Below are 26,945 nucleotides of genomic sequence, written 5' to 3'. Positions count from 1 at the left end.
GTCTGTGTTGATCGAAAGAAAGCATATGGTGCCAAGAGAGGAACTGTGGTACTGCAGGAGGAACTCGGGAGTGGCAGAGATATAAAAGAGGATGGCAAAGGACACTTTGAGTTGATCCTTCCCAGTACAGTATTACACATAATACCCACAAGACAGGTGGGTTTTGTTTTGTTTTTTTCGTGTGTGTGTGTGTGTGGTTTTTTTTTTCATTGCATGGTGAAGTGTTTGTTGTGTGTCAAATAAATGGGTACAACAACACCTGATCCATGGGTATCATTTAGGCATAGGTGCATATGATGACTAGGCTCAAAATGATTAAAAACTAAAATACATCATTAAGTAATTAGTTAGATGTGACGCGAATTTATTAGAATTGGAAATAAATTTATAAATAAATAATTTAATAAATGTTTCAAATTTATTGAATTTATTATTATTGAACTTGAATTCATTGAATTAAAAGAAGAATTAAAAGTCACCATCAGCCCAGTGTTCATAAGCTGCTGTTCTAAAAGATCAGAAATGTAGGCAGGAGCATCACGATTCAGAGCTTTAAAGGTCAGTACTAGAGATGGACCGATCCGATATTACGTATCGGTATCGGTCCAATACTAACCTAAATTACTGGATCGGATATCGGAGAGAAATAAAAAATGTAATCCGATCCATTAAATATCAAAAAAGCACCTCACAAAACCTGTGACATGGCGTAACTCGGCCCATAACCGTAGCACGTTGGAGCAGTGTGCTCACGTGATAGAGCGGCTGTGTGTATTTGTAGCCTCGCTAGCAATCCAGCATTTCATCTCCGAGAAAGTGATCCCAGAGAGAAGTAAAGCAAGTGTGTAAGTTCATCTCTGAATGTTTGTAAAGCATTCCAGCGTTAAGCTTAACAACCGATATATGGAGCGACTGCCTCTTCTCTCTCCCTCTCCTGCTGCTACTTCAATCATGAAACTGATCAATGATCAGCTGATCGGCTTTTCTGTCGCGACTCTGTCTCTCTTGTTTGTTCGCGGCAGAAAGAGGAAACCAGCGGCTGAACAACAGCAGCATGTTTAAGCTTGATAATCTGTTGTTAGAATTTATTTAATATTTACGGAAGCGTAGAGCTGCCACCCAGGCAAAAGAAAAATAGAAGTATATCACGTTATAACGTTAAAAGTTTATTGTTCTAACAAGATACTTTTCATGTTTGTACAACATAATATCACGTTATTACAATATACATAATTATCACGTTCGTACAATAAAATTATCACGTTCGTACAATATAAATATTATGTTGTACAAACATGAAAAGTATCTTGTTAGAACAATAAACTTTTAACGTTATAACGTGATATACTTCTATTTTTCTTTTGCCTGGGTGGCAGCTCTACGCTTCCGTAAATATTACTTTCTACACCAGGATCTTTTTCTACGTAGCTGACGGCTGTTAACTGTGCAGGGGCGGGTCTAGCAAAGTTTAGCCAGGGGGGCCGATAGGGCATTAACGGGGAAAAGGGGGCACAAAGACATACTTTTCTTTCTTATTCTCATTTAAAATGTCTAGCTTTTAATAAATAATTATCTGAATCTTACACCCAAAGTTTTAATCTGATGTAAAATGTATAGAAGTCCATTACTGTATATATTAACTATTAAGTCTAATATACCCTAGTAAGCTATAGTACTTTTTCCTTTGGGAAGGTACCATCTGTGCAGTCTGCAGTTCTGTTGAAGAAAGATGTTGAATCTATTTAATTATTCTTGAAAAATAATTTATTTCTGTGCATTTTTTTTTCACACTGCATCAAATTAAAGTTGATTACGTCGATTAAGCATCATGAGGTGGGGGGTGGTTCCCTTTTTTTAAATTTGTTTTTTGCTGGGAGTTTGCAACCCTATTAGTTAGGTTGCCTATTCTTTAAAATACCAGAATAGGGAGGATGGTTTAAGTTTATTAGATTGATCAGTTTTGCTGAACTATGAAATATTTTGGGTGCAGTATATTTTTTGCATACAGGTATAACAGAATAGCTTTAGTGGGGTTTTTTTTAAACTTGAGTTTGAACTTATACAAAATGCAGCAAGATATTAAAAAAACAGTTTTATTGATTAAAAAACACACTATATCGGATTCATATCGGTATCGGCCGATATCCAAATTTATAATATCGGTATTGGACATAAAAAAGTGGTATCGTGCCATCTCTAGTCAGTACAAAGATTTTAAAATGAATTCTAAAATGTTTCATGCCTTTACTTTGAAATTACTTTGACTCACACACACGCACACACACAAACAAAAGAATGTGCTAACAGAACACAGATGGCTGGGCCTCCCTAAGCCTGTTTCTATTTCTTCCTGTTAAAAAGGAGTTTTTCCTTCCTGGTGTTGCCAGTGCTTGCTCATAGGGGTTGTCTTTCTAATATTGCAACTGTTGCAGTAATGCTATGTAAATAAAACTGAATGTAGTTGAACAGAATATCTCGATACTGTACATATTTCCTGTTTGTACCTATGCAAGCTACAGAGGCACATAGTTCAGAGTATTTTTGGTCACATGTACTGAGGTGAGTTTGGCTTATGTTTAGGGCTGTAGTTTTTCTGGAAATTAAATAATTCACCCAGCCTTTTTTTCTACATAGACTGCAATCAACTTTCTTGCAAGTTTTCTTTGTGTTTTTTCCTTAACTATAATCACAGCCAAAACCAAAATAATTTTGAATAGCACTAATAAACTAAATGGATTAAAATATTTTCTCAGGTGGAATGCTTAAATTAGTTTTTTGGGATTTCGGTTATGAACCTCTCACATGCCATGGTAAAATGGCAATGATCGTCTGCTTATATATAAATATACATAATGGCATGTTAATTTAAAATGAACATTGAAAGAATCTGTTTATAGTTTGGTTAGGTTTATAGTTTTTTAATATTAATTTATAATAGATAATAAACACTTCACCTAAACTAACTCAGTCAGTGCCTTGTGTCTCAGATATTTCTCCAAGCAGTAGACAGCAATGGGATCTCTGTCTGCATCAAACTTATTGGCAAAAAGGTGATGCTGTTCAGTCAACCACTGCAGGTCTCCAGCACCATACACACATATTGATCTAATGTGGTGGCCTTTACACTCTGGGTATACTGCTTGCAAGGAACTCTCTGACCCCTCGTGCCAATGCCACTTCACGAGCCGTGCAATTGCATTCATGTCAGTAATATCGAATTTACGGTTAGGCCACGTTGAGCCTGGAACACCAGGCATTCGTTGTATTGTTGCCCACAGAAACTCATCAGGACTGTAGGTGTCTTTGGCCCACTCAATGAGGGCCTGTATTTGCTCGTCTTCCAACACACTGCGAATGTAACCTCGGTTGACCACAATGTAGGCATTTCCTGATAGTATGGGCAGATTAAAGGGAGCTGGATCCTTTGTTTTTCCTGTTTGCTGGGGCAATTGAAAAGTTAATATGATGGTAAGTCAATCTGAATTGAAGGTTTTTACAAACGCAAAGACAATTGATAATAGCTACATCATACATTACAAGAAATATCCAAAGAAGTACCTGGATTTGTCCATTAACTACTTGGTAAGCATTCATCACCCTCTTCTTCTTTCCTTGAGACATTTCTTCCGACTCCAAACTGTTACCTCCTTTTAGTGAACGCAAAGCTTGCACAATTTCCAAGTTAGTTTTTAGAGGGAAATCCTGACCACAGAGGTTGACGAAGTATTTCCATGTTGTACTGGTGTTATAGAGATCAGCCATACAGTTAAGATCAGCCTGTACACGTGTCCATCCAGCGTAGACTACATCAACAGCCTCACTGACCATGAACACATTTGGGAAACAGGAAGCAATGGCCTTGATGGCAGCAAAGACTGAGGCCTGTGCTTTTTTGTCCACATGGACACAATAAATATTTTGAGGTGCGTAGATAGCTCGCAGTAGTCGCTCAAAGTTCTGCGCCTAAAGATAAAAAGGATTTAATTCACTTTGTAAAATGTTTTTGCTGATACTCTTCAAAAGTGGTACTTTAGATAATAACATTATCAAATTAAATGACATATTTAGAACACCCCAATTTTTCCAATTTTTTTATTGTAAATTGTGCTCACAAAGGTGTGGTACCACAGTATGCTCAACCACTGCTTTTATGCAAACAGAGTGGGGGCAGTTTACCACTGACCTTTTTTCAAGTTATTCATTGGACTTGAATGACTTGAATTTCAATAAATAATTGGAAAAATTGGGGTGCATATGTGTGTGTGTGTGTGTATACATATACATATACATACCTATATATATATCTAGATATATATCTAGATATATATAGATATAGATATATATATATGTTAGGTCCAAACTCACAGACCTCGCTGTCTCAGAAATCTGTCACTGCGAACAAAGCAGACACTCAAAGCTCTTTCGGTTTACTTGTCGGCAAGGGAAGGGTCGAGGTGAGTAGTGTTGCCACTCACCCATCCAAGCAACAACTTGCCTCTTTTTATTGACAGCTGTTACACACAGTTCAATCAACCACGTGACAGTTTTAAGGCAAGCATGTGTAAGCTTGTCTGTGTGTGTATATGCATGTGTGTGGGTGGGTGTTTTAGACACTACCTGACACCATATGGCGTGATCCTTCAACAACATCTCAGTTCACTACATTTAGGCAATGATAATATTATTATTATTATTATTATTAATAATAATAATCATATATATATATATAATATATTTATATTTATATTAGGGGGTGCAACGATACTATATATATATATATATATATATATATATATATATATATCAAACCGTGACACCAAAGTATCGAACCGAACCGTGAATTTTTGTGTATCGTTATATATCTATCGCTAGTTTACACCTAAACATTTCACACCATGTTCTGACAGAGATTTTTGAAAGTAATTAAAACGTACAGCTCTGCTACCACTTCCAACATAAATGAAGACAGAAAACTAAACAGCAGTGGCGTTTGTAGGGTTACTGAAGTTGGACTACCTGGTATATAATGTTGTGCTAAGTGATTGCTAGCGACACAGCTATGTTAGCATAACATTAGCACAGTGAAGCTGGAGGATGAACGCCAACTTTTTTTCCACTCGATAAAAGTTAACGTGAGGGATTCTGGTGGTTAGGGACAAATGCAATCGCATAGCAGGATGCTATACACGGGCCAAACTTCAGTCAGGAGAACAACTGAGATTATTCATCCACAAAATGAGGTTAGTTATTAATATACTGCAACAACATGGGAATAGAACAGCTGCGAGAGAATTCAACATTAACGAATCAATGTTACGGAAGTGGAGGAAGCACAGTTTTTGGCTTTCCCCATATTTCATACTTCATCTCTTTGCTATGACTGTCACCCGGCATAATTTGCAGATGATAATGGTTTTAGCCGCTGCGATGCTTTCGACCAAAACAGGCGCAGCTTGATGACATCATCAACATGTGCTATTGCGATAGAGCGATATAGTCAAAATCTCTATCCTTGGCCAAATTTATATCGTTTCTATCGTATATCGTTTCTATCGCCCACCCCTAGCCGATAGGATCAGCTGTTGGTCAACGCGAACTATCACATGTCCACCATTACCTGCCCAAAACCGGAAGTGAAGTCATTTTCTCGGGAAATGTAGGGTTTTTTTCACCTTCAGGCCCTTACAAGCCTATCCTGGTGTTTTTAAAAGTCATGTTTGACTTTATGCTTTTCTGTATCGTTACTGGGATGCTTAGAACTCAAATTACACTGCTGGAAATAGTTTATTTTGATGCACATGCTGGTTTTTTTTTTTTGCAAATTTGCATTATAACATTTATTTATTTTTTGTTTTCCTGCAGTATATAAAAATTGGTGTATCTCAAAAATAAAACTATGAAGACACTCAAAATCAATTTCCTGTTGTGGGAAACTATTTTGTGCAACTTTTTTGTATTTACACTTTTGAGGGATAAACCTCTTAAATTTCACAAATTTCAGTTTATTGCACTTTTTTGCAATTTATGCAGTTACTATGGGCTTAATGCATAAATATTATTAATATTTGGGATATAACGGTTGTATTGACGTATAGCAACTTGAAATGCTCCCAAAAATGTCACTACAGCATGTAAAACATAAAGATAAGCTCTGGATCTATGGTAGGTCTTAAAAGGATATATAAAAGCATATTTTTATATAAACATATATAAATAAAAACACTTTTTTACATTAGTAATTCCTTTTGTGCATACTTTTATATTGTTGTTGATAATGGAACTGAAAGACTGCTTCCAAACTACAGACTGGGAGGTGCTATCCAGCCCACATGGGGAGGATATCGACACACTAACCGCCTGTATAACAGACTATATCAACTTCTGTATGGATAACACTGTACGGACCAGGAAAGTACGGTGTTACTCCAACAACAAGCCATGGCTGACTCCAGATCTGAGGACCCTGCTGGAGCAGAAAAGGAGGGCTTTCCGATATGGAAACAGAGAGGAAATGAGGAGAGTCCAGAAGGAGCTAAGGAGAGAGATAAGGAGAAGAAAGGACAGCTACAGGAGGAAGCTGGAGGAGCAGCTCCAGTAGAGGAACACCAGAGGTGTATGGAGATGACTGAACACCATCACTGGACGGAGCACTATGAGCAGACGGGGTCCAGAGTCTGGAGACCAGGTTTGGGCTAACAGATTGAACCAGTTTTTTAACAGGTTTGATTCAGTAGCCCTTCCCTCCCCCATCGACCAGGGCTCTTCAAGCCTCCTTCACACCTCTCTGGGACCCCCCATAACACCGGTGACATCAAATGCACCTCACCTGCCCCCCTTTTCCTTTTCCTTCAAAAACTCTACTGCCTCCTCCCCCCACGCCAGTCATCAAGAGCCACCCACCCACACCCTACACTGCAGCCTCTCCATCACAACTGACCAGGTGCAAAGTCAGCCGAGGAAGATGAAAACCAGGAAGGCCACGGATCGGGATGGAATCCGCTCTAGACTTTTGAGGGACTGTGCAGATCAACTCTGTGAGGTTATCACATACATCTTTAACCTTAGTCTCAGTCTGGAGAGCGTCCCCATTCTATGGAAGACCTCCTGCTTGGTGCCAGTCCCTAAGAGAACGCACCCGTTGCCCTGACTTCACACCTGATGACATCTGTGCTGAGTATGGCCTGGAAGTCCCAAGGTCAAAAAGGGATTGGGGTGGTCGAGAATGACAGAGTGTGTGTGTGTATCCTGAGAGACAGTGTCCTTTCACCTGGTTAAGCAAAAATCAACAGTCCTCCAGCTGACGCAGGTGACCTTAAAGAATAGGAGTACATAGTCAAAACACATCAAGGAGAATATCAAGGAGAATTGTTGTTCCAGCCAGCCTTTGGTAGCCTTTGGTAGCTGCATGAAGGAGACGGTTGTTTGGGTTCGAATGAACAACTGCATTCCAATTTCGCAGCTGGTCTAATGTCTGTCACTGGTCATCAGGTCTCTCAATTCCCATTCCAGAGCCGTGAGCTTCTCCAAGATCTTATCCATATTCCGTTCAATAAACACAGCCTGAGTACTCACAGCTTGCCCATCATCAGTCATGTCGGCCAGCCTTGTGGGGTTTTGAACAGCTGTAACCGCTTTCTTTGTTCTTCGATAAGCCAGGTCCAAACCACCTCTGATCAGCCTGAACTCTGTTATCATTGTCATCTCGTTCAATGCCCTCCGTCAAGACTGTGTCGCCAGGCACACGATGCAACCGACCATCGCGTATCCAGCAGCAAACGTCTCTGCAGGACAATCGGGCTCTCCCGAGCCCAGGCTTCTTGTCAAGGCTAGGGTGCCAATTTTGTTAAGGGAAGAGTTCATCAAATCCATAATTCTTTAGGTTTCAGAGAACAAGACTGAGAGACTATCTGAAGGTTAGAGTTAGACAAGACCAGACAAGGACATAAAAGCCAAGCAGGAAAGATAAAGGAGGAAGCTGAGAGCCCATTCATAATAAACAACTTAATTTAGAAACTGAAGCTGTTTCATTTTGTGTTAACTTGAGTTATTTTTGACCAATATTTAAATTTGTTTGATGATCTGGCCTCTTGCCCTATGGTAGCTGAGATTGGCTTCAGCAGGATGAGCAGAAGAGAATGGATGGATGGATGAATCTCAAACATTTAAGTGTGAAAGGAAAGGAAATCTTTTACACACAACTATGTAGAGACAGATTTTTTTTTAATCAATCTGAATCTGAAGCATTCTTTAAACTCATTGACATAATTGTCAGTAAATTCTGATAATAGAAAATACATACCTTGTGATGGACAACCATAGAGTAAGCCAGGGGAAAGTCCTCTTCTTCCTTGCTTAACGGGAATGTTATGTATTTCCTGGTTATTTTGAATTTCCTGTAAATTCAGTTTTGAGGAAATAATATTTTTTTTAAAAGCCATATATTTAAATCATGTTAGATTCTGTTGAAACCTGCTATTTAAAGTACAAACCTGCAGTCTTGGGTTGCATTAATATAATACTCATCAGGAATCTGAATACTCTTCTGAAAGTCTTTGCTGATGGTCAATAATTTGGCTTGCTGCAATGCCTCCTTCTCTCCCTGCAGGATGGCTGAGCAGTTGCAAACTTTCTCTGGGCTCTCATCATCATTGGTATACTCTAGCCATTTATACCTGAGGATGTAGGCAGCACTTCTGCCTATTTTCAGTTGACTAAGTAGGGAAAGCATCCAGTACAGCAATCCCAGTACAGCAATGAACTGCAAAGATCGTAGCTTCCAGACACATTTTAAATATCGCATTATGTACAGTAAGAGGAGAATATGAATTCAATAATATTAAAGAGCTGCTAAAAATGTCTGACACCTCTCGCACCATAAAATAAAAATAATGATTAATGCTTGCTGATATGCAGATAACATCTTTTCATGAAGGTATGCAAATCAGTCCATCCATTACTGCACCTGGAACCAAGAGATGATATAAGGGTAGTAGGAAAAAAACATACACAGACCCTTTAAGGTTAAAAGTTGCTTGTGTTGTTGATTAGGATCAAAGATGGTTAAGAGTTTCTCTAATAATAATGTATTGTAAAGCGCTTTTCAAGGCACCCAAAGCGCTTTACAATGCCACTATTCATTCACTCTCATATTCACACACTGGTGGAGGCAGCTACGGTCGTAGCCACAGCTGCCCTGGGGCAGACTGACAGAAGCGAGGCTGCCATATCGCGCCATCAGCCCCTCTGGCCAACACCAGTAGGGTGAAGTGTCTTGCCCAAGGACACAACGACCAGGACAGAGAGCCCGGGGCTCGAACCGGCGACCTTCCGGTTACAGATGCGCTTCCCAACTCCCTGAACCACGGTCGCCCGTATATCACATATTAAAACCAACTTTCTTCAATGTCAGATTTTTCTTTTTTGTTTTTGCCAAATTTCACCTGAAAGTGTATTTTTTTAACTTTAGAAGAAAATAATCACATGCTGGACTGAAATGCCAAGCAACTCTGTATGTTTGGGAATCGCGATAGTTTTGACATTGTAAAAGTGAATGGATTAATTTCAATTCAAGATACAAGATTCAAGATTCTTTATTTTTCACATGCATAGTTATACGAGTACAACCCGCAGTGAAATGGGTATTCATTTTTCTTCTTCCATGTTTTTTTTCTTTTAGTATAAGCCTGTGAAACCTTTTAAACCAAAGAGTTTCCACTGCAGCAAAATATAAAAATCTGAAGTTTAAAACAATAACCAACATAAAACTTTGAAATTCAATAGTTTTAGGCAACAATAACATAACAGGAATTTGCATTATAGGAAAATAAAACAAAAGCCTCTGTTTTTAAATAAAACATTCTGTGAGGAAAAAGAATTGTTATACTCCAAACAGGTGTAAATCATGACATGATTGCTCAGCATAACCACTGTGTATTTCACAGTATATATGATCATAAACTTCTTGTTCTTGATCTTGACGATACTCATTTTGAATTTTCCCTGACTTAAGCAAAAGAAAAAGTCAATTCTTCCTACCTGGGATCTTCATCGTCACAGAAAAACCTTTTGTTATGATAGTTTACTCTGGTATTCCTTGTAGGTTTTCTGGTGCATCAAACCTGTACGGAACCTTTTAGTCCTTCAGTTAAACCGGTGAGGCAAATGACATCTGAAAACATCCTCTCAGCATTTTTCAGATTAATACATTTTTAACAAACAACTTTGTTTCACACTTTTGGATCTGTAGCCATTAAAAGAGTGTGTTTAAATAAACAGATACCAAAGAGGTCTTATAGCAAACAGAACTATACACTATAGAACTTTAACATAGAATTGGCAAGTGCAGTGTTTTTTTTCTGCAGACTTGACGCCAAGAGTGACACGCTCTTATTTTGAAAGCTTGGTCAGTCATATGTTTTTCCTCTCGATTCATAACATTGTGTGAAGATCTATTTATCAGTCTCATCGAAACCTACATTTATGTAAAATAAATGCAAAGCAACACTAGACTGGTTGGGCTGGTTGGATGTTTCCAACCAATCCAGAAAACCAGCCAACATGATGCCTTTGCTTTTATTTATCTCACAGCACTTCATTTATTTATTTGTTGTTTGTTTTTTGAAAGGAAACCAAATTAAATTGAAAGTGAATTTATAAGTACCCTGTTTTTGTCATATAGCACTCTGTTGCAGGATCAAGAATGCAGGATTCATTTGGCAAGACTTGAATTCTAAAGCTTTAAAATTGAAGTCCTTTCCAAAAATAACAAAGAAACAACAATGGTGTTGTGGGTCCAGGTGAAGTTGGCAGGGATGTGGGTGCCAAGTAACAAACTCTTGCAAAAACACATAATTTGTTACTATTTCTCTGGCTGAACCTAAAAATAATGCCAGATTCCAGGCATATCTTGGCATCATTTGTCTTTATTTTGACTTTTTTTTTCTAACATTGTTTCAAGATATCGAAACCAACCAGTGCAGACTGTCATTTCAAGTATGTCAACCATGGTTGCAAATTTCTAAGCCATACCAAAACAAAATGATCTCTCTCCTTTCATCTCAGAGAGTGCTGTCATAAAGCTTCTTGCTTGTGTTAGCGTGATCATTTATACACCTTTAGAAATCACCAGTCGAAACACTTCATCTTTTGGTGGATTTATTAAAGCACTGGATGATCCAAAATGAGCATTTACATGATCTCTTCTGTTTAGACAGCCACAGTCTGCAAGCAGTTAGCTGCAGCCAACTTCCCAAAAAGAGAGTAATTTATCTTAGCTTTACACAAAGTTTTATATGAGAATGTGCATCTATCTGATTAGCTGAATAATGACGCAGGTAAAGAGCCATGCTTTTGACTTTGCACTCCCTGATTTGTTCTCCTCATGACCAGTGTTGGTCAAGTTACTTGAAAAAAATAATCAGTAACTAATTACTGATTACTTCCCCAAAAAAAGTAATCCCGTTACTTTATTGATTACTTAGTTTCAAAAGTAATTAATTACTTAGTTACTTAGTTACTTTTTAAAAACACGATTTACAACCTGAACAGTTGATAAAGCAATTGCTCTTTCAGCCCAATTCTACTTTTTCTGCATAATCCATCATACAAAATGTAATCAAATGGAAACGTCTCTTTTTAAAACTTGTTTTATTAATTTTAATCTTTTAACTTTATGCATCAAGCAAAAATATAATTATATGCAACATTCAAAACGTTAGAGCACTTATGCAAATATGTGATGTCTTGATAAATTGAGCAGATATTAGAAGTTTACACAGCACCATTCTCGCATGAAAATATCTTAAAAGTTTATTTTGTGACCCAGAAAGAGTAATACTTCAAACTCCGCCACTCTGTGTTCCTCCGCCACTGCCTCGTTTGAGTTTTGGACGAAATGGATTCTGGGATATTGCATTTCGTCATTTCGAGCTGATTGGAGACCAGAATAGCCAATCAGATTTTTTTGCATCCAAGTCTGTGATTGGCTGGTTTTGTGGCACAACTATAACTATGTAGAGAAAGAGTTGAGTGCGCACGGGCAGAAATGTTGAGAGCGCTAGCAACACATTGCAAGCGAGCGCAAATGCAAAAACTGAGCGAGAGGGGCTGCTATTGTGTGTGTGTATGGATAATAGCAAACACTGAAATACATTTTTTGCATGCAGGAATGAATTTTGTTCACTCAAATTCAGCTTTTCTTCGCTCAAAATAAATTTCTCCTCAAAATGCAACACTTGCACCTGCAAACTTTTTTTTACGTGCGCACAATTTTTTTTTACGTGTGCTCAGAATAGTGGCACAAAAATAACGCCATATATTTTCACCTGTAAAGTAGGAGTGTGGTAGGTGGAGGTTTGCCACAGGGGTCAGTTGAAGAATCCGCGAGTTTCTCTGTGAATTTCCCATTATGTCGTAGCGCACTCGGTGCTTGCTTGGAAGTTTAGGGGGGGGTTTTGCTGTAAAAAGAAGTTTTCTTCCCACGCACAATGGACTCTAATGTTTTTGTCACTTTTTACGGAATCAAACTCAAAATAAGGTCAGTACTTCCACACTTTAAACGCTGCATGCTCATACTCTCTCCCGCACTCGATATATTATCCATTGTTGATCTGCACACACCTGTTGTCACAAACGTCGCACTCGCTTACGTCACTGTCATGAGACATTCTCACAAGAAAATCATGGTTTTAGTAACGCAGCAACGCCGCGTGCTTACGGGAAAGTAACGGTAATCTAATTACCATTTTTTCAATAGTAATCCCTTACTTTACTCGTTACTTGAAAAAAGTAATCGGATTACAGTAACGCGTTACTGCCAATCTCTGCTCATGACCCTTCCAGATGGGAATGGTCATTGACCTCCAGTCAGGGATCTTGTCCTGTGTGAGAAAACTCCTCCCTACTATAGCTGTTAATGGAGATGGTAATAGGGATGTGATCACCTGTGATAAACCTCAAACACTGAAATCAGATCCGTTTGACACCTTAATGCCGTCGTGAAACAAACAAAGAAAAGAAAAAACAACAAAAAACAAAACCAGGAATTATGTTCATACTCATTTGGCCACAAACCCACAAATTCAATTCAAGTTCACATTTGGTCTAATAGCCACAGGACCTGGGTATCTAACTGAAGAAAAAATTCTCCACCACGATGGGAGAGACTGATCAAAATCATACATGGGAGACCTTTTTCTCACCTTCACTGTACATGTCTAAAAACCTTAGTAGGTTACCACAGAAGTTTCCAGTCTGTCATCACCTCATTAATGGCAGAATTACACAGTCTTCCCATTTGCCAGAATCCATTTTAGGATTTCATTGATTACTTTGGAATTATTTCATGGCATGGCTCCGCTCTAAAAACTGTTGGGGGCGGGGTGTCCTTTTAACGTTTTATCACAAAAATAAATACATTTCCTATTAGACCACCACTATCATCTCCCCATTTCAAAGGTGTAAAGATGTTTTAAATGTTTTATATCATCTTCCCAAAATTTTACTCTTTCCTTATTTGTCGTGTATTTGCATTTGTTTTGCTTAAAGACACACACAGGTCTGTATTGGTTATAGGATCTATCCATTGCTTGCATTTTGGAATTTAAATGTATTTCATATTGAAATATTTAATCAGATTTTTCAAAATTAATTACCCAACAGCATACTGCTAGATTGTAAATTTCAGATTACAAAACTGTTAGGTCTACACAGGCCCTAGTTTGGTAAGGGAATGGCCTCGAGCTGCCCTCTTGTGGTCTGTTTCATTCAGCAAAGGATGGTGACAAAACTCAGAGCTTAAAGACAATTGGTTTAAAGTATAAAAGAAATAACCTAACCCTTTTTATTTTTAGTTCAGTTAAATAAAAAAAAATTTCCACACCTATTTCGGGTTTTAGTTTAGTTATATATATAGTAACTATGATAACCTTGGAGAGAAGGTAGCAGACTTTTTATCCAGACTATCAGAAGATGCCTGAGGAGTGGAGAAAATGCTTGCTGGTACAGATTTTTCAAGAACTCAGATAATCTGCAGTGCTGTAATAACTACAGAGGAATAAAGTTCATAAGCCATACCATCAAGCTGTGGGAAAGAGTTCCTGAAGCTAGGCTAAGACGAGAGGTGATGATCAGTGAGCGACAGTATGGCTTCATGCAGAGAGCTCTACAGATGTGATGTTTGCTTTTAGAGTGTTGATGGAGAAGTGCAGAGAAGGTTAGAAGAAACTGGAACTGTGTCATTGTCAATCGACAGAAAGCATATGGTAGGGTGCCAAGTGAAGAATTGTGATACTGCAGGAGGAAGTCAGGAGTGACAGAGACGTACGTGAGGGTGGAGCAGGACATATGGCAACACTTTCAACACTTTGAGCTGATCTTTCCCAATGAAACATTACAAAAAATATGCCTGTAATGAAATATGTCACTTGTATAATATTCACAAATCAGGTGGGAGGGTTTTTTTTGGATAAGTGTTAATACCTGGGGTCAACCATCCAAAGCAACAGACAGTACACGAGGTTAAGAAGGCAGACTGAAGTGGTTAGAGATAAGTGGCGGGGGCAATGGCTGTATAAAATATAGTATATTTCTAAAGTCACTGGTCAGGAGGGACTTGTGACAGAAAAATAGCAGCAGTGGATATATTGGAGAAGTTTATTTTGATACTAATACTAACAGGAGTATAAAAAAATGGACATGGAAAACCATAGTACAGCTTTTATGTATAAACATCTGGTTGCTCATTACCTGGCATCCCAAACCAGCAAACTCAAATTTATGTAGTTTTGACTAGTGGCATTAGTATAAAAGAAAAGACTGCCAAGTCAACCCTCCTGATTAAAAACTAATCGAGCTGTCCGTACATCTCCTCAACTCCTTTGCCAGAGTATCTGTAATCGCTATATTTCCTACAGCACCTGAAGGCAGCACATGGCTACTCGTCCGTCTTTGGTCACGCGGTCAGTGACATCAGACGAAGCGTTGGTGACGCAGATATGTGATGGTGCAACACATGTAATATAACCGGCTACCTGTGAGGATCTGGACTTCGTTTTCTCAGTCATACGGAGAGTGGATCTGTCTGAAGCCGAGACTTCTGTCTGTCAGATCTGGTGTAAGCAGCAATTTTGGAGAAAACCGCTTTAGGAATTATTCGTTTCCAGTAAGGCTAACAGTTATTAGCGCTGATAGCATAGTAAGTGAACTTTCACGGTTCAACCTTAACCTACTCGAGGAGGACAGCATAATAGCTAAAGACTAATGTGAACTTTGAACTCCACAGGGGCAAAATTTCGGCAAAAAGAGTGCGTTAGATAACCGTGTAGTCCTGTCTGTTTAGCTAGCCGGACTTCCGTGTGTCGTTCGAGGTCATTCTGTAGCGCTCATTCAGGAGACACAGCTTCTATCCCAGACTCTAGTCATGAAGAGCCTGCCGTACTTCTGTCGGGGAGAGGTCGTTCGAGGATTTGGAAGAGGAAGCAAAGAACTCGGTATTCCCACAGGTGAGTTGACTATTTTACCATTTGCTTGCAGGGCTTTTAATTAAGCTTAACCAAACACCGATTTACGCAAATAACGTAGTTGGAATTAGTAGTTGGAAACAACCGTAGACAAAGTTAACATTAGTGGTCTGATTTTATATAATACATGTACGTTATAGCACGTGTGATCAGTTACTCTGTTAGTCCAACTGTTCTTTGTACTGCCCCTTTACACACGACTGAACTGCTCTGCACCTTTTACGTAAATATCGCTCAGTTTTTTACCGCAATGTCACGATGATTCACAGCTTTTAATTACTTCATTTATCCTCACGTGTACTTTTCGAAATAAGCTCAGTTTTTGTTTTACACCACCTATAAGTTTAGGGTTTAAGATCTTTACACTTAACCAGTATCAGTCCAATAGCTTTGAAAACAACTAAAGAGGACTGCATTTTAAACATCTGTTGACCAGGCAGCGTTCAGCATTTTTTTTTTTTTTTTGCTGTAAGAAATGGCCAAATTAATGAACTGTGGGCTTTACTCTAAGAGATCAGAATGGAGCTCTGGGCAGCATGCAGTCACGGACAAAACCAAAACACATGAGTTTATATGGCCTTGAGCATTTTGCAAGATTTTTGGCTTAAAATCAAACTTGCATAGGATATTGGATGCGGTTTGTTTGTAATAAATATCTTTCATGTATTTTTTTTTGTCCTCCACAGAAGTTTCTCAAGCAGTTTGTCTCGTTTCACAGTACCAGTTTTGAATACACTGAAGTTAACAGATTAATCAAATGCTTTCTGCAAACATTTCTGGCCTTTATTATCATAAAAAGCAGTTGAACGCATCAGTTAAATGAAGTCTTCTTCTAGTTTGAAGTAATTTTGAGAAAATCACTAACTTCTACCACAGCATCCTTTTTATTCCCATCATCTGATGTTTCCCTCTGACCTACAGCAAACTTCCCAGACTCCGTGGTGGACAATCTTCCAGCAGATATCAGCACAGGGATCTACTACGGCTGGGCTTGTGTGGGTAATGGTGATGTCTACAAAATGGTGATGAGCATCGGCTGGAATCCTTACTACAAAAATACCAAGAAATCCATGGTAAGCACTTAAATGCCATAGTGTTGTGGCCATAAAAGATGTCTTTGATAGTAAAGGGCTAAGCTAATTATGATCTAGTTATAAGTGTCCATCGATTCTACAGCTTTGGGAGGAAAATTAGATTTCACACAAACGTATTTAAGCTGAATATGTGAACTTCTTTAAAAAGTCACCTGACTAAGCCGTGGGTGAATATAGATTTTATATATACACACACATAGAGAGAGAGAGTTTTCCAGCCATCACCATGTGTAATAATCTGGAAATCTCCTTTCCACAAAACACATAATGTTGCGCTCAACACCAAATCTTTGTACATATGCAATGTTTCTGGTTTTAAAGAACACTGGTCTATTCCATCTAGCGACATACTTATTTTTGCTAATGACCATGTCAACAATTTGAGACGTGTTAGTCAGGGTGGATTTTCACAAATCTCCTCAGCAATTCATTTATTTATTTAATTTTTGTCTAGTTTACCAGATGGGAATTTCCCCTGTCTCAATCGTGCCCATTGTATATCAAAAAAGGATACTTTTTTGCATCCTCACAGTGGGAAGAAGTGTAAATTAAAAAACAGAATCTCCTGTAGAAAAGAAAACTGTATTCTACTTGTTAAAACGGCCATGTGGCTAGCATATGCAGGTAAAACTAAGCAGATTTAAAAATAAGGATTTCTGAAGATAACAGGAGCGTAAGAAATGGACATGAGAGCTCCAGTGTTTAGACATTTTAATGCAGCTGTCTGTCTTGTGCGTTCCCTTCCCTTTCAATGTGTAGAAATATTACCTCCTCTCAAAAGTGTAGATTCAGACCGATTATTGTTACAGAGAGACAGATATAGCTTATGTGCACTACAGACTGAAAGCCCTAAAGGCTTGAACTGTTAAAATGCTTTTTGTGGTCAATTATATGGGTTATCCTCTCTATTTTTATACTTAGTGTGAGGTTGTTTCGAGTCTAGAAAGTGCCATGCATTCTAGTTTCTTTGTGAACTTGCCTTTTTTTCCCCCTGTGTCTGTTTTTAATATTTCTAATAATGTTGTGCATAAAATCATTTTGACAGTATTAGTTTAAACTGTGTTTTGTTGTTTTTGTTTGTTTGTTTTTCATCTGGATTGCAGATGGCTTGTAGACATTCTTATTACTGATTTGTCCATTTTTTTTCCCCACCAGTATTTACTTTTTCTACCAAAGGTCCTTTTCACATTGACACTGTCCACTACTGTTTGTATGTGTTTTACATTGAGTTTTCAGTACTGTGCAAAAGTCTTTTGCCATCATTTGTCACTCAGTATTTTTACTTTCAAGAACTCTGACTTTCTTATAATCTTCTAAATGTTCTGTTAACTTTTCTTCAGGTCTTTCAAACGTTGCCTGCTTTTTCACTCATTGTCAGGCCCTCGCCACTTTCAGAGGAAGGTTTTTGTTTAAGCCACTTACAACTGACTTATGAGTCATCCAAGCATTAAAAAACACAACTGAAGAAATTAACCAGTGTGATGTGTAAACGCAACACACAGTTTAGCAAAGAATCTGTTTTAAATTGTATCTTCTGACACTTTGTTAATATTTGTTCCCATTTCTTTGTAAAATCTATAAAATAATTCCAACAAAAACAGATTAACAAACAAAATAGTATTTTTGTATCTTTGTACAAGTGGTGAACAAACAGAATAGCAGATGAACCGTATTTAAAATAGGCTGACGCAGAACCTTGAGTTTGGGCCTTTAGCTGATGCATCAACTGTTCACTGAAGCCTCAACAGAAATGGGCTCAGTGGAAGGGTGGCTGGGAAACTGTGAGAGAACCCTGATGTATGCCAAAAAACCCAACATCTGGACTAAAAACTGATTTCTGTCAGCACTAATTTAAAAACTTCAAATTCTTCAAATCATTTTGTCCAACAAAGCAGTCTGGATATGGCATGTCCTCCACACACTGGCATTGATTGGCTTTTTATTTTGCAAGTCACTTTTTTCCCCAGATGCAGGATAGGCGCGAATGCAACATTGTAACATTTTTCTAATACAAAAAAGCAATTCAGTCAATTATGGCTCTTATCTAACTTTATGCATTTTTGGTTATAGGAGACTCATGTGATACACAAATTCAAAGAAGACTTTTATGGAGAAGTTCTCAGTGTGGTCCTTGTGGGCTACATCCGCCCAGAAAGAAGCTTTAACTCACTCGGTATGCCTTTTAGTTACACTCATCTCAACACAGAAGTGATGTAGTGTGATGCCAGTAATGCCCTTTTAAAGTTTTGCTCAGTATTAATGAATACATTTCCATCATCCCTTTTTTTTCACGACTCTCATAACACTTTTCTCACCTTTTTGCACACCTTTGCCTCGTCCTGACAGAAGCCCTCATTGCAGCAATCAACAGTGATATCGAGGAGGCCAAGATGAAGCTGGAGCTGCCAGAGCATCACAAGCTGAAAGATGACAACTTCTTCACCAGCACGGCCAACTCCTCTTCAGTCCTGCCCGCCACGCCCAGCCCGTCCACATCACAGACTATTATGAACGGTCACTAACAGCTGGCTAGGACAGCAGTGCTGTGGATACACTCACACAGACCAGAATTAGACAAAGGTTTATGGAAATGCACAGCCTCGCTGTCACAATGCATGCACATGGACCTAATCATAAGCAATCCTTTTTTCTTTTCTTTTTTTAAATTCTGTTTTTCTTTTATGTTGTTGGTGTCTCTTTGTAAAGAGCTGTTAAGCTTCCTGCCTGGTTTTGTCACACAGACTGATTATGTCTGCCTCTCAACAGTCCTGCTGTATATTTGGAATCGTTTACTAGAGAAGGCACTAAAAACAGACCTTGGGATTAAGGTAATTGCAACCACTGCAGAGGCAGTTGTAAAATATTGTGTGTAAAAGGTACAAATAGACTATTAAGTGTCTGATCACTATTTATTTTGGTTGGAAATACATGACTTATCTTTTTTTCTGCTTCAGCGACGGTTAAAGAGAAGGTCTGGGCATTATTATCTGCAACAAAAACACACATTGTGCAATCTGAGGCTTTTTGAAAGTCTTCAGTTTTCTTGTTTTCTCCTTACATGTCCCTCTTCAGGAAAGGAGAAAGTAAAAGGGCACTGCCCTAAAACTTATACACTTGGCCAGAAATTCAGTTTCGTTTTGACGCAGGAAGAAAATGGTTAAGATGGTTATTTATTGAATGATATGTTTACCTAAAATGTTTTAAGCAAAGGCTTTTATTAATCTTTATTTTTATTTTATCTTGATTTAGGTATCACTTAACTGTCTTGTCAGTGACCGGTCCTTTTAATCAGCAGTGAGTTATAGATGAACACTAAGGCTGAAAAGGGCTTTAAGCATGTTGGGAATTTGTTATTCCCTTTAGCCTTTTCATTTCAGTGTCGATGGCTTTGTTACAGATAGAAAAACACTGGCAGGTGGAGATGCTAAAAGATCTTTTTAGTACAAGTGGAAGTGTATGACACCAATTTATGAGAATTTGAACAGATCAAACTAAAACAAGCACACTATTCTTAGTATCTGCATCGGTCAGGGTTTAATATATTTACATTCAGAAACCGTTGTCAAAGCCCTGGCTGGTGTTAGCTCTGTGTGTGTGTGTGTGTGTGTGCGCGTGTGCGCCTGTACCTGTTTTGCTTTTACAATGAAGTGTTTACTTTCATTCGAAGCTCTGATGATTAGTTGAAGAAATGTGGAAGCCTGCTGATGTGATTTCAGCTCTTATAAACTCTTGTTTTACATGAGACATATTAAAATGTTATTTAGAGAGTTAAAACAAAAGACATTTGTCGTACACTCAGCTGTTTTTGCTGGTGAGATGCCTTTTAGTTGTTCCATTTCTAATGCGTGCAAAGGACTGAACTAATTTGTGCTGCTTTATCAAGCCTATCAAAGATATAGTGACATCGATAATTTTTTTTTTTTTTTTTCTCCCCAGTCTAATTACTGCAGGGCGGTCTGGTGTTTTAGTCTCACATGTTGCAGTTATTTAGTCTAATTTACACAGGGACCACAGATACTTGATGTAGAGTTCATTAAAACGTATCCACCTTTATTTTCATCCATGTTTCATTAAATCAAATCATTTTAATTCAATTGTATCAAAGTTTTCTTTTCTTCTTTCCTTTTTAAGGCTTTATATACATTCAACGTATTTTCAAAAATGATGAAAACAAGAAACCCACATTAAACAATATGTAGCTGTCTGACCTGTTAATACTTTTTGCCACATTACATCTTTGGCTGATACAACCTGAATTTTGTTACTGAACTTGTATTAGCTTTTACAAATATGCACAGATATACATGTTAATTCAGATTAAATCAGTTCTGAAACATTTTCAATATTAAAAGGCTTAATAAAGTGGCTGGTGAGTGTATGCAATCTTGGCATCCTCCATTGTGGCCATTCTTTAACCACATGAACCCTGAACTCCTAAATAATTGCAAAGAAACTCAAATTTTATTTTAATCCAGCTTTATTATGAAACAACCATTCACAGCACATTTAACATAAAGAACAAAAAAAAAAAAAAAACTCTTTTCACTTCACATTCAGTGACTGAACAAGATTTGTTATCTCAGCGAGACCAAACAAGCTGCTACGTTAAAGTCACAATAAAGTCAAACTGTAAGAAAAATATTTTAAGGAAAAGTGTGGGAAGATCACTTATGAATCCTTCTGCTCTGTTGTGTGGAGGTCTGAACACCTGCACAGACATGGTAGATTTTAATGTAGCCTAAACAAGGAAACAACAACTGTAAATCGTTCTGAAAAGATCCAAAGTGACCCACACAGGGTCACAAATCACACTAGTCTAAGAATTCCTCTAACCTGATTCACACAAAAACAACTGAATAAAATGGTGATGTTTCAGCACTAATTAAAGACTGCTTAAAATCCCATGTTGCCAAAGCAGAGAAGCATATTACATGTATGTGCTATTAAATGTAGTATTGTGTGTGAAATGCAAAGATGTTTAGTTTTAGCTTTTGCTGACAAAGCTGAATCCTGCAAACATTAACATAATTTAATTATCGTTCTATTTCTGTTTTCCAATTAAAATAATATTAAATTAACACTTTAAATTTAATATAGGTGACTTATATTAAATAGTACTGACAAGACAACACTAACCTCCCCCAAAGAAATCCAGCTAAATTTGTCTTGAATCACATTTATAGTGACTTAAGAAGCAAACCTAATTTAGATGACCCATGCATGGTTTGCAGAGTATCTTTATTATAGCAGAGCCAATTTATCAGCTATTATTAGCCATTTGCCGATAGCTCAGTGTCGGCATTTATAATGGTTGATAAATTAAAATTTAAAAAATGAAGAAGAGATGGGAGAAACACCAGTGTTAGTAGTTCAATGCATGGTTTGTACAGGGCACGCTGCAACTCCCCTGTTGGCAAAAGGCATTTTAAATTCAACAACCAGCTGATCCGAGCAGAGTCGGGTAGAGGGTAAAGGAGATTATTTTTAAACTGCGCATGTTATCTTAGCTAGGGAAGTCTGTTTTTGTTTCATGTATCTGAAAGGAAAAAAAATATTGGCTGACATCTGATTTTTAAATCACCAAATAAAGGTGTCTGTCTTAAAAATCCTATACTGATCGGTTTCTAAATGTTTATTATATTTTTTACATGTATGCAACAGGCCATTTCTCAGCATAAAAAGATAAATAACATTTTGTTTCACCACAACATTATTTCCCACTGTTTATCAAACTTGAAAGAACCAAATAATTTTCACCAAAATATTAAACGACTGTCTGTGTAGATATGAAAACAGGAAACAATGATGGTTCAAATTTTCAATATGTAGCAAAAAATGTTGATTATACCCATAATTCCTTTCCCGGGCTTGTCTTTTATTATAATTACACATAGCTTTGCCCCACCAGCTAATTAACTGTTAGAAATTAAATATTTTCTAAAGGAATACAAATTTTTAAAAAAGGATTAAATTAACATGACTGATCGGTTTCTACTTTTACAAAAAAAGGCATTGCACAACAAAGTTGCAAAATAAACATCAAACGGAGAACCATCCCTCTCCGCTCTCTTCATCTATACGAGTAGCTCTCATCATCATACTCTAGTTCAATGTCATCTTGATCCAAGAGCCCATACTTGAACTTCTTATACACCGTTCCATCTTGTGTCATGTACACAATATCATCATCTTCCTCTTCTTCGTCATCGTCACCGTCAATAATTCTGTCGTTGTACTCCCCAAATGAAGAGCTGGCAGGTTGTGGTGCAGTGTTTTCCTTGGTGCTCAGTTTCTGGTACCCTCCAGCTCTGGTTTTGGGTGTCGCGGCATGGGATTTAGACCGAGCATTGAAGATGAGAAAGAGCACTCCGCCCACAGAGAGGATGATGAGAACACAAACGAAGGCAAAGACTTTAGCTCCACTGCTCTGAGCTTCCCCCTGCAGCACCACAAAGTTGACATCCAAGATGCACTCGACTAAGAAAAAGGAGAGAGCAGACCATGAGGTTAAAGTGCACAAATCTAAAGTGTGTGTTTGGTTTAACAACTGAAAACTGTTAAATCAGGAGTGTTAAACCGGCCCGCTGGATGGCTTTGGAAAATATGAAGGAGAGAATAAATTTTTGGACGAGAGTATGTGTTCAAAAAGCTAAGGGAGGGATTTTCACTGAAAAGATCACACATGCTGGTCGTAGAGGTGTGTTTGCTGGAAGTTTGTGTCTCAGTGTGACTCCTCATTTACATTGTGATGACTTGCAGTTGCAGCACTCCCTGGGGATTTGTTGTTCTTTGTGGCGTATCTCATTTCCACAACAGGTCAAGCAGCGGCCATCATCAGAGAGGAGTTGGCCCGCGTGGCACATGGTGCAGTTCCATATGCCGGGACCTCGGCAGCCCAAACAAGACGGGTGGCACGCTCTGCACTTGAGTTTCTCGCTCTCTGACTTTGAGTCCTGAAGAAGAAAACATAGACTGAATCCGCGGGTTCACACATTTGGTCAGCTCTGGCAATTTGCTGCGTATGATAAGTGTAAGATTAATGAGTGATTTGAACATAAACAAAAACACTTGCTAAATAAAAAAAAACAAGAGATCTGTCACCTCTGATGCATCGTAGTAGCCTATTGAACACTTGGCGGTACACATGGTAGCCATCAACGTGTAGCCAAAATAACAGGACTTACAGGCTAAAGCGCTGTTGTCTGAGAGGAGAGAGGCGACAGATAAGAGCAGTTACAATAGGCCTTCATCTTTGCTACAGTTTAAGATTAGATTCAATGGGAAAATCCATTTATTCCATGTTCCAGAAAAATTGTTCTCTATTTAATTTAGTATAATTTTTTTTTATCTCAGCTACCCCTCAGCCTCCTAATAGAGGCACATATGGTTTACATTTTAAAATCATAGGTCACATCTTTTTCAAGTTCTTGTTTTCATAAGAGTTTCAGAAAACTTGACCTTTGATGTCATCAAGGTCATCAAGAGTCTAACTTAAGATTTTTAGCAGATGTAGAATTTTCACCAATTTGAAAATCTTATGTGTAGTTCTCGACTTATCAAGTTCACAAAGTTCGGTGTCCACACGGCTCAATGGGGCTCAATTTCCCATCAGCCTTGAGGGGTAAAAGTAAGCTACAATGCAGATAAGAATAAATAAATAGACATGACAGGCTTCCCTTACCGTTGCAGGTCTTGCAGGTAGGGTGACACTTGTGACAGCTCATGGAATGACTGACTTGGTAGTATCCTGGAGGGCAGCTCTGCAGGCACTGCCCCCACTGCTTCATGTAGACATAGCCCTTTCTGCAGCTCAGACAGTTTCCGCTACCACCACCCTGACACTGGCTACAGGACGGGTCACAGCGCTCACACACCATGGTGGCTGTGTTGCCAAAGTGACTGAGAAAGAGAAAGAGGATATCTGCTTACTTCATGGTGTTTTTTTATTAAAGGATGTGAGACTACTCCTGAGATTTGCGAGCACGTCTTTGTTTTTTTGCCTGACCCCTCTGAGCAGGTTTCGATGCAGGTCTCTCCCTGCTTGAAGAATCCAGGTTTACAGGTGGCACACTCCACACTGTGGTGGCCAGTACACGTCTTACAGCTGAAGTGGCAGCGCCCACACAAGCGCTCATCCTGGTCCTTAACGTAGTAACCCTCAGGACACTGCGGCACGCATGTGTTGTCTGATTGACACAGGCACAGAGTCAGCATTTCAAAAGGAAAGGGACAAGCATACATTAAATAATATGAGCTACAGTACATCTTTTTTTCTTACGTAGTAAGAAGTGTGGGCTGTTACAGCTTAAGCAGTGGTCTTTGCCTGGCCCATTACAACCATGGCAGTGTTTATGGCACTGTTGACACTTCCCATTCTGGTCCTTGTATGAGCTCGGGGAGCATTCACTGTACCACACACAATGTCCAGTGGCATCCTTTTGCCTGCCTTCAGCACAGGTGAGGCAGGATGTAGGCTCAGAGCCTGAGCAGGTCAGACATGAACTGGGACAATCTGGGGAAATATGAAGCCATTAGACAGAGCCAACTAGAATCTGAGTATAAATGTCCTGTAACAACTCCACTGATTCATTTTCATTCTCATTGTGTGGTCATGTTAAGTTTCCACCTTCCTACCTTTGCATTCTTTGCTGGTCTCATCATAATACGTTTGGCTGGGACACTCAGAAAGACATTCTCCACTGTAACGTACATTTTTGTCACTTTGACATAGAGTGCAGTCATCTATGTCGGGTCCATCACACAAAGCACAATCATCATGACAACGCACACACTCCTGCTGGCTCATACTGGCAAAGTAGCCATCAGGACAATCACCCACACACTGATCATCATGGAGAAAGTAGTAAGGTGCACAGTCTGGGAAGAAGAAGGAGATGGCAAAATCATTTTTTTGTGATTTCCAAAGTCTAAGTATTTATAATTAAAAGCAAAGGATTCAGCTCTTTGTTGTTATTTCATTTCCTCACTTCCTGACCCTCTGCAGCTATTGAATTTAGGTTTCAGGCCTGAATTATTAGCAGTCAAGGCAGCAGCGACAGAGCTCTCTGCATTTCCTGTCTATCCCTCTTCTGCACCCCCTTCCTCATCTCCCTTATCTGTTCAGCTAGTATCGCCTTTCAAAACAGCTCTTTTCCACATCTTCATCTTCCATTCCTCTCCGCTTCACTGTTCCACCGATCATACTTACTCTTGCACAGGCCATACTGATTGCACTCAGTGCAGTGAGCTGGACAGTGATAGCATTCTGTATCATTGGCATAATAACCCTCAGGACACTGGAGCACGCAGGAGTTGTTGAGCAGCAAGTACGGCCTCTCACAGCTCAGACAGTGAAAGATACTTTCCACACAGGATCCACACCCTGTGCTACATGGCAGGCATTCGAGATCTTTAGGAATCCCTCTGAGAAGCAAGCCAGAGAGATAAGAACAAGATGTTACGGACGTTTTACATTTGTGTGAGTTCAGCAGGAAAAGAAGATGAAACTGAAGAAGCACCTCTGACACTCCACCACACACTTCCTGTTTTCCATATAAAGTCCACTGTGACACTGCTGGCACAAATTGGCAGTCTGGCACATGACACAGCCTTCTGAGCACTCCTCACACTGGCCAGACTCCACGTTGGCAAACATGCCAGAAGGACAGTGAGCCACGCAAGTGTGTCGAGCAGTCAAAAAACGGTCTAAAAGAAAAGAAAAACAACACAAACCACATCACTCGTTTAAATTTAAATGATATTGTCAGTGATTAACATCTTTCGGCATTTGCTGTATTTGATATTGTTCCATAGGATATATGAAAAACATCATGGTTGATGAAATAATTTATCACCTGTTGATGGAAAAGCATGGGTTCTGATAGAAATCAAGCTAAAGTATTTTCTAGTTTCACAGGCAGGCTAACACAGCATACAGCCTGCTTACCTGGGGGGCAGGTGGTGCAGTTCTCCTTCCCTTCACCAAGGCAAGTCTTACAGGAGGAGTGGCACACCTCACGTTTGTACTGAGCTGTCGAGGAAAAGAAAATGGGAAGTGTTTTTTTTTTTTTTTTTTTTAAAAAAGGGAATGACATACAAGTGACAGAAAAAAATAAAAGGACTTTTAAATATGTAAATGCCCCAAAAAATGAAGGCTCTGCTACTGAGTACAATAGAAACATGACTTTCAGTTTCTCCAGCTTCATTTAACCTCCTAGGACCTGGCGTCCACATATGTGGACATCACATTTTGGGTTATTTAGACTAAAATACTCAATTTTGCTCTACGAGGGCCTGATATCCACTTACAAGGACATTATACTGCTACTGTTCT

The 26,945-nt window shown here is 38.7% G+C and overlaps 3 protein-coding genes across 3 annotated transcripts in view; 1 reads left to right on the top strand and 2 right to left on the bottom strand.

Moving 5' to 3' along the window:
* Positions 1-1,414: 1,414 nt before the first annotated feature.
* Positions 1,415-9,263, bottom strand: LOC146376225 (beta-1,3-galactosyl-O-glycosyl-glycoprotein beta-1,6-N-acetylglucosaminyltransferase-like). Its single transcript, XM_084947180.1, has 4 exons — positions 8,490-9,263; positions 8,300-8,393; positions 3,559-3,963; positions 1,415-3,440 (listed from the first exon to the last, which is right to left on the bottom strand). Exons 1-4 carry the CDS (start codon positions 8,798-8,800, stop codon positions 2,955-2,957), a joined length of 1,296 nt encoding a protein of 431 aa, XP_084803306.1. The 5' UTR covers positions 8,801-9,263; the 3' UTR covers positions 1,415-2,954.
* Positions 9,264-14,961: 5,698 nt separating this feature from the next.
* Positions 14,962-20,706, top strand: rfk (riboflavin kinase). Its single transcript, XM_084945185.1, has 4 exons — positions 14,962-15,500; positions 16,440-16,591; positions 18,683-18,785; positions 18,959-20,706. The coding sequence occupies exons 1-4, from the start codon at positions 15,419-15,421 to the stop codon at positions 19,132-19,134; spliced, it is 513 nt and encodes a 170-aa protein (XP_084801311.1). The 5' UTR covers positions 14,962-15,418; the 3' UTR covers positions 19,135-20,706.
* A 409-nt stretch (positions 20,707-21,115) lies between these two features.
* Positions 21,116-26,945, bottom strand: part of pcsk5b (proprotein convertase subtilisin/kexin type 5b) — an 80,019-nt gene continuing 74,189 nt past the window's right edge. The window contains exons 28-37 of the mRNA XM_084945184.1: positions 26,559-26,642; positions 26,131-26,317; positions 25,821-26,035; positions 25,247-25,489; positions 24,891-25,124; positions 24,618-24,798; positions 24,294-24,511; positions 23,714-23,814; positions 23,355-23,565; positions 21,116-23,089 (exon numbers count right to left, since the gene is read on the bottom strand). Coding sequence (XP_084801310.1) covers positions 22,683-23,089; positions 23,355-23,565; positions 23,714-23,814; positions 24,294-24,511; positions 24,618-24,798; positions 24,891-25,124; positions 25,247-25,489; positions 25,821-26,035; positions 26,131-26,317; positions 26,559-26,642 — 2,081 coding nt within the window. The 3' untranslated portion in view covers positions 21,116-22,682. The remainder of the gene's footprint in view (positions 23,090-23,354; positions 23,566-23,713; positions 23,815-24,293; positions 24,512-24,617; positions 24,799-24,890; positions 25,125-25,246; positions 25,490-25,820; positions 26,036-26,130; positions 26,318-26,558; positions 26,643-26,945) is intronic.

The sequence above is a fragment of the Perissodus microlepis genome, chromosome 12 (genome assembly GCF_051167445.1).
Source record: "Perissodus microlepis isolate ML-2025 ecotype Zambia chromosome 12, ASM5116744v1, whole genome shotgun sequence".
Lineage (NCBI taxonomy): Eukaryota > Metazoa > Chordata > Actinopteri > Cichliformes > Cichlidae > Perissodus > Perissodus microlepis.
Note: the sequence above shows the minus strand (reverse complement) of the source record. Positions and strands in the feature narration are given on the sequence as shown.